Raw genomic sequence first — 14,045 nt, 5'->3', positions numbered from 1 at the left:
CCTTAGCACTCTGGAATGTGTAACTTGAAACTTATAATGGAAAAATTGTTGTAAAGAAAAATCTCTTAAAATTGTTTTCTCCTAAGACAGACATCTTCGAACAGGAAAAATAAATAGACATCACAAGTATAAATTGTATATCAAGCCTCTCCGTTCTGTGTTTAGAGCATCCTTGACTTGGAGTTAGAGTTTTATCAAAGTGATTGATGCTTACAGAATACCAAATAAAAGTCGAGAGCTGAGAGCCTCCGTGAAACTTTTGTCAAACATTGTTTACACACCTCTTAAAGACATTTGTTCTTACAGAGTACAACTCTATGTTTTTCTTTTTAAAGGCAAAATACCAAACCATTTGTCAACTTCTTACAATATTGTAACAACTTTTTTCCAACTGTCTTATTCACACACCTCTTAAAGACATTTGGTTCTCGTTCAGGGTACAAACAGAACAAAAACACTAATCCTGACATCCAACTATACACAACTATACAAAATATTAGTCAAACATTTTTGTTCAATTGGGAAAAAAAATAAATAAAATGGCTTTCCAAGTATTAAAACAGAAAATACTCCTTTAAGAGAGAGAATTATTTTAGATATCTAGAAGTTAGAGACTACTATAACCGAGAAATAAGCCAGAATTTTAAAATTCAAGATCTGTAGTGTTACACTACCATCCTCAGAAGAAGCGTATGAATGTGGCATCCAACAGTTTGAACAAGAATTGGAAGCTAACTTTAGGTGCCTCAACATCAGTAATGAGATAAGAAACTTAAACATAAAAAAGTAAAAAGGAAAGTGTGTGTAATGTCAGTATATGGTGCTACCAAAAGTTAAACAAAGGTTTAGAGTGGAATTACTGATCCAGTAACAAAACCGTCATGAACATAGTATAGAATTTTAGAATTGGGCAGTGGTCAGTACCTGACATGAATGAAGCGAGCATAAGTGCCTGATACAGGAAAGTGTTTTTGAATCCTTCGAAATACATTGTGTACCTGGAGTGAGCGTTCTCGCTTGGAACTCAACGGTGAAGGTTGTGCTTGCTGCTGCTGTTAAACTTTGACCGAGACTGAGACAAGAGTGTTTAAGCTTGAAAAAAAATGTTTAGACCTAAAACCAACCAAGGACAAGAGGAGATCTCTGACAATGAGCAAAAACTGGATTTATAGTTGTAAGAGATAATAGAGTTGAAAGAAGGGATGAAGGTCGATGCAGAAGATGAATATTGGAAGAAATCCAATAGCTGGGAGAGGCCAACAAGGAGAAAGATTTGATCATGAAAACTCTGGTGAAGAGTCGATGAACTGGACCAGCGGGCAGCCCTCAAGTTACGCGAGAGGTTCGGCTGCAGACACAGAACCTGAAGACTCTGAGATTAAATATGAGGAGAAGCAGGTGTCCGAGTTCATGAGTGGCCGACGAATGGAACTGGATTTCAACAAAATGGAAGCATGCTTCCTCTTACCCAGAAAGAAAAAGTCTGGTGCCTGAGCTGGGGTGCTGAGATTCACCAACAGAAAATACAAGTCTGCACTACTCAAACAGCTCAGAATACTCAAAGGATCCAATGTTTATATCAACGAGAACCTGACCAAGAACAACGCAGACATTGCCAGAAAATACTTGGAAAGCCATTTTATTTTATTTTTCGCTATTGGTTTAAACCCAAGGCGAAGCCCAACGGGATCAATGTAGCCCCAGCTAGACGCCGCTCCTGAAAGCAGCCTCAAATCCATTGGGGCCACAGGCCTCGGGGGAATGGAATCGCTCATAAACAGTATGAGCTACTGATCCTGTTGCCATGTCAAGGAGAGGCTGAGGTGAACGCCCAAGAGGCTCCCAAGAAAACACCCTGCGAAAGAGCCACACCACGGGTGAAATGTGCCCCTAATTCGCTAGGAGCAGATCCACCTGCTGCCTGGTAGGCCTGGATAATGACCTCACCCAATGAGAGACCACTGAGGGAAGACCTGCTCACCAAGGCAAAATCTACTGTGGCAAATGAATAAGGCATCATAGCGGCCGAATAAGCAGAGCAGTGTCTGAGGGAGTGGAAAGGTCCTGCTCCTCGAGCAGGCTGCTGTGAAAAACAAGGTTGTGACATGTCGCTGGACATATTGAGGGAATGTCTATATGTCAAATTTAAAAATCCAGCCTTGGTCTAAATCACCAAATGCCCCAGAGTGCGCGCCTGTCCTACGTGTGGACTCCTGGTGGAACATGATACAAATGGTTGCAAGTGCATCACGTGTGAACGCTGTAATGTGTCGTTCTGTTGCGTGTGCCTGAAGACGGAGAAGAACTGCTCGGAAACAAGCTCTCCTTTTGACTACTGTTTTGTTAGTGTGGCTCCGAGACATACTGCCATCCCCGCAAGACGCAACATCTAAAAGACCATTGCCATTTTCTCATTGTTTCACTGAGTAAATATTTAACATATTTGAGGATCTCTTTATGCTTTGCACTTGAGATTGTTTTCTGACCCACTCAGGGTATCGTTCCAAGGTATAATTAAACACAATATAAAATATTGTGTCTTCCCTCGCTAAATACAATTGGGGTAGAATATTGATGCTGAATTCAATTGGGGGGACGGTGAGTTACGGTTTAATGAGTTAAGTCATATTCACACTACAAACATGAGTGTATACTGTTTCAAAATGACCCACCCTCTAACCGCTTCGCTGTTGGTTTAAACCCCGGCCCAGCCAACATCTACCGTGGCAAATGAATAAGGCATCAGAGCGTCCGAATGAGGCCAGGCGCCTCAAAACAAAACCCGCACAGGACAACAGGTGAAGACAATCTTGACCTGGGTCAACATGGGGGGGCGGTTGGAAGGCCCGCAGCATGAGAGTTGTTGCCCGGAAGGAGGAGTTGAGAACCTTCAGACGACGGAACGCTGGGATCGGACGCAATGACACAGATGACTCCTTGACTCAAAAGGAAGACACTCAGGGCTAATGGGGAGAGCACAAGCTTATCCGTTCTCTTTGTGGATGTAAGGCCCAGAAGGAGTGAAACCTTAAAAGACAAAATGTCACTCATTTGCAGCAAGCCGAGTCGCTGTGAGCTGCTGCCATAAGCCCCAGGAGGGACACTAAGCGCCTGCTGACGTCACATGACGTCAAGCTTCTAGCAACTGTGTTGTCAACAGGACTAATGGAGAGAGCACAAGGCTCGCTCGCTCGCTCTCTTCTTGGATGTCTGTACCAGAAGGATCGTGATCTCAAACAAAATGTCCAGTGGGACTTGGTCAGAAGGCTCAAAATGTCAGGTCTCCAAGAGAATCCAGCACCAGCCGGAGATCCCACCGAGGGCAGTAAGAAACGCACCACCAGAGGGTGAGTATGCGCCGAAGCACCCGACATGCCTTGTTGCTATGGCTGATGCGAAGACTCAGTGTCACCACAGTCCGTCCGTTATCCAGCAATGCTGCAGGAAAAAAAGGACAGCAGAGACCAATCAGGAGCTGTGGTCCAGGGACCTGTGTGCACGCCAGTGAGAGGACATCCCTCATTTGGAGGCATAAAGTCTACATTTAGACGGGGAGCCATAGTCCCGCTCAGCCCATCCCGTGCAAGAGCCACACTTTGAGAGGCAGACAAGCACCTGGGGTGCCGTCAAATTCCCCCCTGCCCGGGGACTACGGCGCCACCACTATTAACCTCAGACTCCTCCGATTCGCTCCCCAAACCAAGGGAAGGAGTCGCCGCGGAGGAGGGAAGGCAAACAGTAGCCGACCAGCCAACTCAAGTGGGCCAAAGCATCCACGCCTTGTGGGGGGCAATCAGAGGCCCTGAGGGAGAACCAAAGAAGACATTTGAAGTTCTCCTTTTTCACGTAGAGGTCCGCCACCGTGTGACCGAACCAAGACCAAATCTTGGCAGCCACAGCGTTTTACCGTCAACATGCGAAACGGGCGGGTGGCTATAAACCTGTTTAAATAGCTGAATTCCAGTATGGGCCCCCATCCACCAGAAGACCAGTGGATGGAGGTCCACACCGGATCCCCGGCACAAGGAAGTATCGGGAGTAAAACACGCTCATCATCTCTGCTGCTAGATTTCTTCTTCAACATGGTAAAGACCTCATTTCTCAGACAGGATAACTTCTCCTGTTCCGCCACGCGTGTCCAGGGAATCCCTGTGTTGCAGTCAAACTGGAGCGAATAGCCCCCCCTGATTACTTCCCTCTCCAGGTAGTCTTAGAGCTTCATGCACACATTTGTTCACTTCAATATTCATTCGCCATCATTTCATTCCACTGTCAGGAGCTTTCTGCTGAGTCGTAAAGGAGGAAGTGCGGCGGGTGTTTCCCGCCTTTATAGGAAGTGGACTGCACCCAGCTGGGTGGCGAGTTCATTAAGCTTTCTCAGAGACGAGGCGGGGCCTTGAGGATAAACCAATAGCGAAGCAGTTAGAGGGCGGAGCACCAAATGACGTAGAACTACAACAAGTTGAACATGAACAAAAGAATCACAGGAAATATTAACACAAGATGTAATTCACACACTTGTAGCTCACAGCTACAAAAGTTGAATAACCAAAATAAAACTACCTAAACAACTTAGCAGCGAACAGAATAACTTTATAAATTAAGTTGTAAGGCGAACCAAACTAAACATAGAGCCAAGGTAAATAGGGACAATGTAAATAAAGAGGCAAGGTAAATAAAGAGGCAAGGTAAATAGGGACAATGTAAATAAAGAGGCAAGGTAAATAAAGAAAATGTAAATAAAAAGGGAAGGTAAATAAAGAAAATGTAAATAAAAAGGCAAGTTAAATAAAGAAAATGTAAATAAGGGGCAAGGTAAATAAAGAAAATGTAAATAAAGAGGCAAGGTTAATAAAGAAAATGTAAATAAGTAGCAAGGTAAATAAAGAAAATGTAAATAAAGAGGCAAGGTAAATAAAGAAAATGTAAATAAAGAGGCAAGGTAAATAGGGACGATGTAAATAAAAATGGCAAGGTAAATAGGGACAATGTAAATAAAGAGGCAAGTTAAATAAATAAAATTTAAATAAGGGGCAAGGTAAATAAATAAAATGTAAATAAAAGGGCAATGTAAATAAAAAAAATGTAAATAAGGGGCAAGGTAAATAAATAAAATGTAAGTAAAGAGGCAAGGTAAATAAAGAAAATGTAAATAAAGAGGCAAGGTAAATAGGGACAATGTAAATAAAGAGGCAAGGTAAATAAAGAAAATGTAAATAAAGAGGCAAGGCAAATATAGAAAATGTAAATAAATAGGCAAGGTAAATAAATAATGTAAATAAAGAGGCAAGGTAAATAAAGAAAATGTAAATAAAGAGGCACGGTAAATAAAGAAAATGTAAATAAAGAGGCAAGGTAAATAAATAATGTAAATAAACAGGCAAGGTAAATAAAGAAAATGTAAATAAAGAGGCAAGGTAAATAGGGACAATGTAAATAAAGAGGCAAGGTAAATAAAGAAAATGTAAATAAAGAGGCAAGGTAAATAAATAATGTAAATAAACAGGCAAGGTAAATAAAGAAAATGTAAATAAAGAGGCAAGGTAAATAGGGACAATGTAAATAAAGAGGCAAGGTAAATAAAGAAAATGTAAATAAAGAGGCAAGGTAAATAAATAATGTAAATAAAGAGGCAAGGTAAATAAAGAAAATGTAAATAAAGAGGCACGGTAAATAAAGAAAATGTAAATAAAGAGGCAAGGTAAATAAAGAAAATGTAAATAAAGAGGCAAGGTAAATAAATAATGTAAATAAACAGGCAAGGTAAATAAATAAAATGTAAATAAAGAGGCAAGGTAAATAAATAATGTAAATAAATAGGCAAGGTAAATAAATAATGTAAATAAAGAGGCAAGGTAAATAAAGAAAATGTAAATAAAGAGGCACGGTAAATAAAGAAAATGTAAATAAAGAGGCAAGGTAAATAAATAATGTAAATAAACAGGCAAGGTAAATAAATAATGTAAATAAAGAGGCAAGGTAAATAAATAATGTAAATAAACAGGCAAGGTAAATAAAGAAAATGTAAATAAAGAGGCAAGGTAAATAGGGACAATGTAAATAAAGAGGCAAGGCAAATATAGAAAATGTAAATAAAGAGGCAAGGTAAATAAATAATGTAAATAAAGAGGCAAGGTAAATAAAGAAAATGTAAATAAAGAGGCACGGTAAATAAAGAAAATGTAAATAAAGAGGCAAGGTAAATAAATAATGTAAATAAACAGGCAAGGTAAATAAAGAAAATGCAAATAAAGAGGCAAGGTAAATAAAGAAAATGTAAATAAAGAAGAGGTCATGGCATTTAATTCAGTTCACACAGCTGTCTGTGCAGCAGCTAGCAGACATTCTTGAAAGAGACGACCTCAACGTCAAAGACGAGAGCACTGTGTTTGAGGCTGTGACACGCTGAATCGCACATGAACCCAACCACAGAAGAAAGCACATGTCCGTGTTCTTGTCGAAAGTAAGTAAAGCAACAGTGAAAACATTTAGTATTGTATGTATTCATAATGTAACTGTTTCCTAGTGAACCTAATTTGATAAATGGACACCCTTTTGGAGAGGTCTTGTTTACTTACTCCAGTCCCAGTGGTGGGGCATCGCGGGGCAGCACTAAACTAGGATTTAATCCTATTTTCTTCGCACCAGAGTGGGGCTGAAGATAAGATTGCGTGGGAAACCAGTCTTAAAAGTAAAGTGTATCCATTTTCCTAAAAAAATGTTAAATTAACAAAAGTCCATGAGAAAACCAATTATGCGATTCAAGTCAAACCAAGGTTAGAAACTAAATGGTGATCAACGTTCTAGTTTGTATCTCAAAAGAAAGCGATGGAATGAGAATGAGATATTCAGTGTTTAATAAAGTGTCCAGATGTGGTCAGTTCATGGTCATCAGGGAACAATATTAATCTTGCTTTTTTTTTTTTTACAAAAAAGAAGTGTAATGTCTCGTCTTCTACCGCATCAGCAAAAGTCCGAACATGAGGGTAACAGTTTCAGCATGAATGTCTAGTTTTTCTTTACTCAAGCTACATCGTCTACCTCCTCGCGAGGGACCCCCAGACGCTCCTCGGCCAGCTGAGGGATATCGTTTCTCCTGGGTCTCTCGCATTGTCTCCTCCTGGTGGGACATGCCCTGAACTCCTTCCTGTGTTAAGGAGGTATCCTTATCTATTGTCACCTTTTCTCTAAGTGAGAGCCCGGCCACCCTCCACAGAAAACTAATGTTGGCGTCACTATCCACCGTTTGTGGCTATAGCTGAGGGTAATCATGTAGATTGACAAGTTGACAAGAGAGCTAGGCCTTTTGGCTTAGTTCTCATTTTACTACTACTAATTGGTGAATCGTCTACATAACTTCTGAAGCTACCCTATTCCACCTGTCTATGTCATGTTCCCTTCTTTCCTCACTTATGAACAAGATCCCAATATACTTAAACTCCTTCAATTGGAGCAAGATCTCACCCCTAAATTGGACAATGCTCCCCACCTTTTTCCTACTGAGAACCATGGACTCAGATTTGGAGGTACTGTAGTCATCAGACGACATCATCTGCAAAAAGCAGTGACTCAATACTAAACCCACCAAACCGTAACCCTTTCAAATAATTTGCTGCATCTAGACATTTTGTCGATAACGTGAGGGTCAAACGCCATTCAGAAGGAGAAAATGCAGTGCAACATTCCGTCTGCCTTTATATCCTTTTATTTATAGTTTAAAAAATAATAAAATTTTGTTTTATAAAATATTTGTATGTGATTTATTATGTAAACTGTCTTCATCTTTGTTGAGGACTACAGATGGAAAGTAGCAATCTGCTTAATCTGGTGCAGCCATCTTTTTAATGTAACACATTGTCCTTTTAAAATAAACTGAAAAAGTGTAGCTCTGTCCTGCTCTGTGTTGTGCAGTTTGGCTTCATTATTTACATACTATTAGTGAAGGTGTGACAGAGAAATATTGATATATCTGATTGTATATCAAACTGTACCTTAGCTGCTTGCCAATCTAAAAAAAAGGCTTCAATGGTTTCATGATTTTTTTTTATTTGAGGACACCTCATGCCCAGAAAGTCCTAATAGAGAAGACACTTTTGTTCAAAGGCAGAATGAATACAAGTAGAAATATAGATTGCTGCTGCATTGATGGCGATAAAGAATCTGGTGACATCACGGGTATCCTGCTCCCATCACCAGCAGCATAACTTGGATGGTGGACAAATGTTTGATCCCATATTGACACAGCAGAGACTCGTCGTTCAACGTCTGGCTCTGGTAACAGACTCGGATTCTTGCTGCTAAAAAAGAGTAACATCAACTTTATTGTAAGTCATAGTTGTATCAATTGAAATATTGAAAAGTTGTATGTTCAAAAACTAATAAACATAAAAATGGAACGTCATTGAAGAAAATAGACATAATGAATGAGACTAAGTTTGTCTTACTTAGTTTCAGCTTCGTTTTAATAATCACTTTCAGCGCCTTCAAGGTCATTTTGTTGAGCTGTTCTTCATTCTGACACACGTCCAGGACCACGATCTCCCCTGCGGGTGAAGTGACGTTCAACTGGATCCCCATGTTGCTGCTCAGAGATGACTGACTTGGTTTAAAAGTAAGGTTTCTCTCTAGTAATACCTCTCTCTTTAAACCCTCCTCCACCTGTGACATAGAAAGTCACATGACTTCTTTGAAACGTCTGTGTAAGATTGGAAATACCTCACCTAAAACCGAAAGTGATATGTTATAAAAGTCCCGTGGTTTTGAGCCTGACATCAGCTGAACGAGGGGGTTAAGAAAATCCCACGGTGACCTCAAGTGTTCGAAAGTGTGTATTGCTATTCATTAATGCGCAAATTGTAAATGATGGTAAAGATTGTGTAAACAATGTAACACGAATTAATGTTGAAGAAAACAAACAACGGTGAGCACCATCAGGGGAAAGTGTTATGGGTATTTATCATGAACACACAATTCAAGAAAATAATATTTTTACTTCTTTCTTTCTTTTTTATTGTGGGGCGTTGTCCAAACTTGCCAGATTGTACTTTCTTTATCCTCACACTGACGTCAAAGGTCATCGGATCCACTATTCCACACCCACAAGTTGAGTCCAGAACCTGGAGGAGGAAGCGTCGATGTCACTCAGCGGAGAGAAGTCGGTAAGTAGTTTGACGTTTTCTCACGGAACGATATGGAACTCAATAATGACGCGACCATTAAGGCTCCAGTTTTACTTGTATTTTAAGTCGTATTTTATCATGGATATGAGGTGGAAAGTTGATTTTTTATATGACGTTGTTGCGATTCTTACTTTAATAAAAAACGTGATAAATATGTCAGAGCTCCGGATATTTTCGCTCGAAGAAAAATACACGTTGACTTAATTGAAAAAGTTAATAAGATGGAAGTTAGTGTCGGTCAAGGTTTAGTTTAAAAGAGGACATACAAACAGAATCCTAGTGCTCAAATGGCTTTAAAAAAAAGAAGAGAAAAGGTGTTATATATTAAACACCCTGTTTTGATTGCAGGAGAAATTTCCAATAAGGAGAACGACTTTTCCACTCATCCAGGTTATCATCCAGGTTTTAAAACTTCAGGAGAAAATGACGCTGATGTGGATCATGTAGTTGTTTCAGTGGAAGAAACACTAAGTGAGAAGCAAACAAAATATCATGACAGATGTAAGGAAGAAAATAAGCCAACAGGTAACTCATCGAGATCCATGTTGAAATTAATATTCTAGAAAGTCACAACTGCCTCAGCCCTGCTGGGATGACATTGTTCTTATTAGCTTTTCTGTTGATTCATCACATCCTTTTTAAACTTAAGGCGCCACCAACTGACCTCTAAACAACATGACAATGCTTCATGAAGCTTCATCAGTCCATCACTACATCTTACATTAGTTTGTGTATTTTTTATTTTATGAGATATCTTTTCTGTTTCTGTATATAGTTCTGTTTTTTTTGTATTTTAATGGATCATGTGACTCTTAGTGAAGCTGCAAATCTAGATCAGTCAAACATGGATGAGAATATGTCACAAGTGAAAGCAAAAGAAGGTAAGTTGGAATATAAAACATGAGTCAATTGTGTTGATGACAAGTTTTTTTTTGACCAGCAGATGAGTTCAAAAATAGATCTGTGAAAACACACTACTCCAAGGATGAAAAGGAGAAGTCACAAAGAGGAAAATCTGTGACTACACCTCCACACAATTAAGACGTCCACTCATATAAACTACCAGCAGCAGCAGTCCTAGTCGAAGTACCAGCAGGTAACCAGAGGTTCACTGAAATCATCCAAGTTAGTTTTGTTATTTCTTCACCAAGTGATGTTGCCCTGAGTAAGTCAGAGAATGAGATGATTTACATAATGGAGAGAGATTCAAGAAACAACTTAAGACATTCTTATTTGTGCAGGCTTTTCCCTGATTTTTTGGGACTCTTGTGTTTATCTTATGTGTCTTGGCCTTTTAAAGCATGTATTTTAGCTGTGTTGGCTTAGTGACCCTGGTCTGAAAGCGCTTTAAAAATAACGTTTACTTACTTACTTAGTATATTGACTTAAAAAGTAAATAGTGTATACAATTGGCATGACTAAAAACATGTGTGAATGTGTACACGGTGCTTGACTCTGACCAGCTGTTGATGTGGTGAGTCTGAATTCATGTCACTGCAACAGAACAAGAGCATCCAAACAAAATACTTTTTTAAGATATGAAATGGAATTTGAAAGTCAAAAAAGTAATGTATGGCTTTGAGAAGTGCATCACATACATGTATTTTTGCTCTGCAGAAATGTCTTCCTACAAGATCAGAGATGGATCTCAGATCATGAGCGCCAAAGATGAACACACAACTGTACATAGAGAAACTCCATTCAACACAGGAAGTGTGATGTGCGAGACGGATCCTGTGACTCATAGTGAAGCTGCAAATCTAGATCAGTCAAACATGAATGAGAATATGTCACAAGTGAAAGCAAAAGAAGGTAATTTGGAATATAAAACATGAATCAATTGTGTTGATGACAAGAATTTTTTTTTGACCAGCAGATGAGTTAAAAAAAAAAGCTTTGAAGACACCCTACTCCAGGGATAAAAAGGAGAAGGCACAAAGAGGAAATTGGAAGGATCACAGGGAGAGTCAGAGATCAGAGTTATCTGTGACTACAACTCAACCCAATTCAGACGTCCACTCATATAAACTACCAGCAGCAGCAGTCCTAGTCGAAGTACCAGCAGGTAACCAGAGGTTTACTGAAATCATCCAAGTTAGTTTTGTTATTTCTTCACCAAGTGATGTTGCCCTGAGTAAGTCAGAGAATAAGATGATTTACATAATGGAGAGAGATTGATGAACAAATGGAAACAGATATTTTAAAAAATGAATTAAAGAGACTTTTCAGCAAAGTAGGAGATGCTGTAACTGAAGGATAACTTCAGTTCAGAGATTTAATGAAGAGAAAAACGACCAGTTTATTCCATGAATCCATCTGAACTTACACCTCTGTCAATCAAACTATATTCTATGAATATGCATCACATGTTCAATGGTTTTATTACAACAATTCAAATCACTTTCAGTTATTTTTGAAAAGTATTTATAATTTAATGGATCATTTTCCTACGTAAAGTTACAAAAGAAATGTCTTCCATTGTGGACAATTCCTCTAATTTATATTTCAATAGTTCATTTATAATTGTATTTGATTGTTTAGCTGCTGGGCCAGGAAGACATTATGGGCTGCAGAACCAAGGAGCCACATGTTATCTCAACAGCGTCCTTCAGCTCCTTTATATGACACCAGGACTCCGACTATGGTTTGAAGCATTTCTATTTACACACAAACATACACACAAGGACATGAATCAATGAGATATTTTATAGTCGCTGTATTCAATGACTTTGAATTAGGTTGAGTTGAAAACTTGTTGAGGGGAGATTTTTAAATGATTCTCTGTTCCACATCTCAATGGTGATGTGTCCATCAATGAGTAAAGGCATTGACCAATCAAATGAATGACAGCATATGATACACATCAAATAATGTCTATGAAAAAGTCACGTCGAGACTCTTTTGTCTATTGCAAGTTTGGATTCATCAAACCCGCTGGATAAGGAACTCCAAGACGTTTTTGTGAAGCTTGATTCAAAGGAATGTGACACAAGGAACATCACCAAGATTTTGAACATTCTAAACGGCAAGTCATTAAAGTCACTCAACGAATTGTTAATGTACTACAATTTAACATTATGACCACTTGCCTCTTCTTCTAAGTGGTCATTACGTAAATCCTGAAATATCCATGTATCTTTATTTGTTCGTAGTTTTTGAGCAGAGTGATGCGGCTGAATGTCTGGACAATATTTTCCTACAACTAAGCCCACAAGCCTCTGAGGTGACCATTCTTTGATCTTCTCTTCCACTGTCAGCGTCTGCTGTGATAACTTATGTCTGAGTGTAGATCTTCAGAGGAACTTTGAGGAACACAACAGAATGCCACAAGCAGCATCTACTCTATGAAGAAGAGAATACGTTTTGTTCGTTGAATCTCCCACTAATATTCAACAATAATGGCGAGCAGGACGTGGTGAGCACCTCACTTCAATCATTGTTTAAAAAAAAGGTTTCTGAGGTCGTTCAAACGCTGATAATGACATTGGTTTTAGCAGGAACAAGCAGCACCAGTTCCTTGATTGAATTGTTGTTTATTGTTTCATTCTGAACAGGAAGAAACCTTCGGAAATGTTTTTGAGAAAAAGTTTCAGGACCAGGTGTTCTGCGACACGTGCCGTATGAAAACAGAAGCAACACGAGTGAGTTTTCTTCAACTTTAATCTTAAAAAGTTCATCATTTGAACTCAGATCTGTCTTGTTCAATGATGTGTCTTTAATGGATGAAGGAAGAGATGCTCAACAGTCATAATGAAAAGGATTATGTTTGTCTGCAGGAGTGCGAGCTGCTGGAAGCTCCAGAGAACTTGATTCTGCTTCTATCCAGATTTGGCCGTGATTGTTATGGTCGAAACATCAAATCTCAAAGCACCGTGTTGGTGCCAACTACACTGACGATGAAGGCGAGTAGATGACTTTAACTTGTGTTTCCTCTGGGTACAACACTTCATGGCTAACTGTGCTTCTTGCTCCAGGACCGCAAGTACAGTCTGTGTGGAATGGTGGATCACGTGGGGAGTTTGTCAGGAGGACATTACACAACCACTGCCTATTCCAGTCGAACCAAGACCTGGTATCACTGCAATGACTCGTTCGTCCACAAGGTGAGGTAGAACAAGAGTGCACCTTGATCACATGGCTGAGTATTTTTTAAGTGACTTGATTACTTTAGTCAATACATTCAACTGAGTGAAAAAGTCACAAAATAAATGTTTTTTCATAATTGTTATTAGTTTTAGCATTTGACTGCAGTGTGAAAGACACTGAACTCTCTGTTACCTGGACTGTAGCGTTTAACAGTCACCAACATCCTATCACCTGGAAGTGAATCTGATTCTGACCCTTCATCTGGATAGTATATGTTGAATTCTAAAAAAGAGTTTTACTTTTGAACAATGGTATTGCAGACAGAGAAACACCTTTGACTGATCATCTTTCACACTGTTCTTAAAGGTCCCAGATCCTTGTGAGTCAGGAAATAAAATCCGGTGAGTTCAGATTTTAGCACTTGGTTTGGCACATCTGCGTATTTCATTTGATTGACCTTAATTGTATAACAGGTCCAGATATGCCTACCTTCTGAAGTACAGTGGTAAGACTATACAACATATCGACTTTTAATTCTGTTTCACTATCCATCTCTCTGTTTCATTTCTGGTTCTTCTTGGTCTCTGTGTCTACAAATTGTCTTGTTTAGACTATTGTAACAGTTTAATTTCCTGTCTTAACCAGAAGGAGCTGTCTCGCATGCAGTAAATACAAAACTCTGCAGCGGGAATTCTGACCCGCTCTAGTAGAAGAACTCACATTTCCCTGATCCTTAAAACTCTTCACTGGCTGCCAGTTTCTTTTAGGATCAACTTTAAA

At 39.2% G+C, this 14,045-nt stretch overlaps 2 protein-coding genes and 1 long non-coding RNA gene across 5 annotated transcripts in view; 1 reads left to right on the top strand and 2 right to left on the bottom strand.

The window, feature by feature from the left end:
* Nucleotides 1-14,045, bottom strand: part of thnsl1 (threonine synthase like 1) — a 258,025-nt gene that overhangs the window by 70,542 nt on the left and 173,438 nt on the right. The gene's annotated exons all lie outside the window — the stretch shown is intronic.
* On the bottom strand, nucleotides 8,027-8,610 carry LOC148082136 (uncharacterized). Its single transcript, XR_015710830.1, has 2 exons — nucleotides 8,445-8,610; nucleotides 8,027-8,297 (listed from the first exon to the last, which is right to left on the bottom strand). It is a non-coding gene; the product is annotated as an uncharacterized LOC148082136 (long non-coding RNA).
* The window catches only part of LOC148082135 (uncharacterized), a 39,320-nt gene continuing 34,380 nt past the window's right edge, over nucleotides 9,106-14,045 (top strand). For all 3 annotated transcript variants that reach the window (XM_087789243.1, XM_087789242.1, XM_087789241.1), the window contains exons 1-15: nucleotides 9,106-9,158; nucleotides 9,528-9,704; nucleotides 9,996-10,060; nucleotides 10,123-10,275; nucleotides 10,797-10,991; nucleotides 11,056-11,244; nucleotides 11,721-11,823; nucleotides 12,095-12,204; nucleotides 12,332-12,402; nucleotides 12,469-12,594; nucleotides 12,734-12,820; nucleotides 12,956-13,081; nucleotides 13,154-13,282; nucleotides 13,632-13,666; nucleotides 13,739-13,770. In XM_087789243.1, the coding sequence (XP_087645369.1) occupies nucleotides 10,799-10,991; nucleotides 11,056-11,244; nucleotides 11,721-11,823; nucleotides 12,095-12,204; nucleotides 12,332-12,402; nucleotides 12,469-12,594; nucleotides 12,734-12,820; nucleotides 12,956-13,081; nucleotides 13,154-13,282; nucleotides 13,632-13,666; nucleotides 13,739-13,770 (1,201 nt within the window). In that variant the 5' untranslated portion in view covers nucleotides 9,106-9,158; nucleotides 9,528-9,704; nucleotides 9,996-10,060; nucleotides 10,123-10,275; nucleotides 10,797-10,798. The remainder of the gene's footprint in view (nucleotides 9,159-9,527; nucleotides 9,705-9,995; nucleotides 10,061-10,122; nucleotides 10,276-10,796; nucleotides 10,992-11,055; nucleotides 11,245-11,720; nucleotides 11,824-12,094; nucleotides 12,205-12,331; nucleotides 12,403-12,468; nucleotides 12,595-12,733; nucleotides 12,821-12,955; nucleotides 13,082-13,153; nucleotides 13,283-13,631; nucleotides 13,667-13,738; nucleotides 13,771-14,045) is intronic.

This window comes from Callionymus lyra, chromosome 4, assembly GCF_982586985.1.
Source record: "Callionymus lyra chromosome 4, fCalLyr1.hap1.1, whole genome shotgun sequence".
NCBI classification, from domain to species: Eukaryota; Metazoa; Chordata; class Actinopteri; order Syngnathiformes; family Callionymidae; genus Callionymus; species Callionymus lyra.
This window is presented reverse-complemented; position numbering and strand designations above follow the sequence as displayed.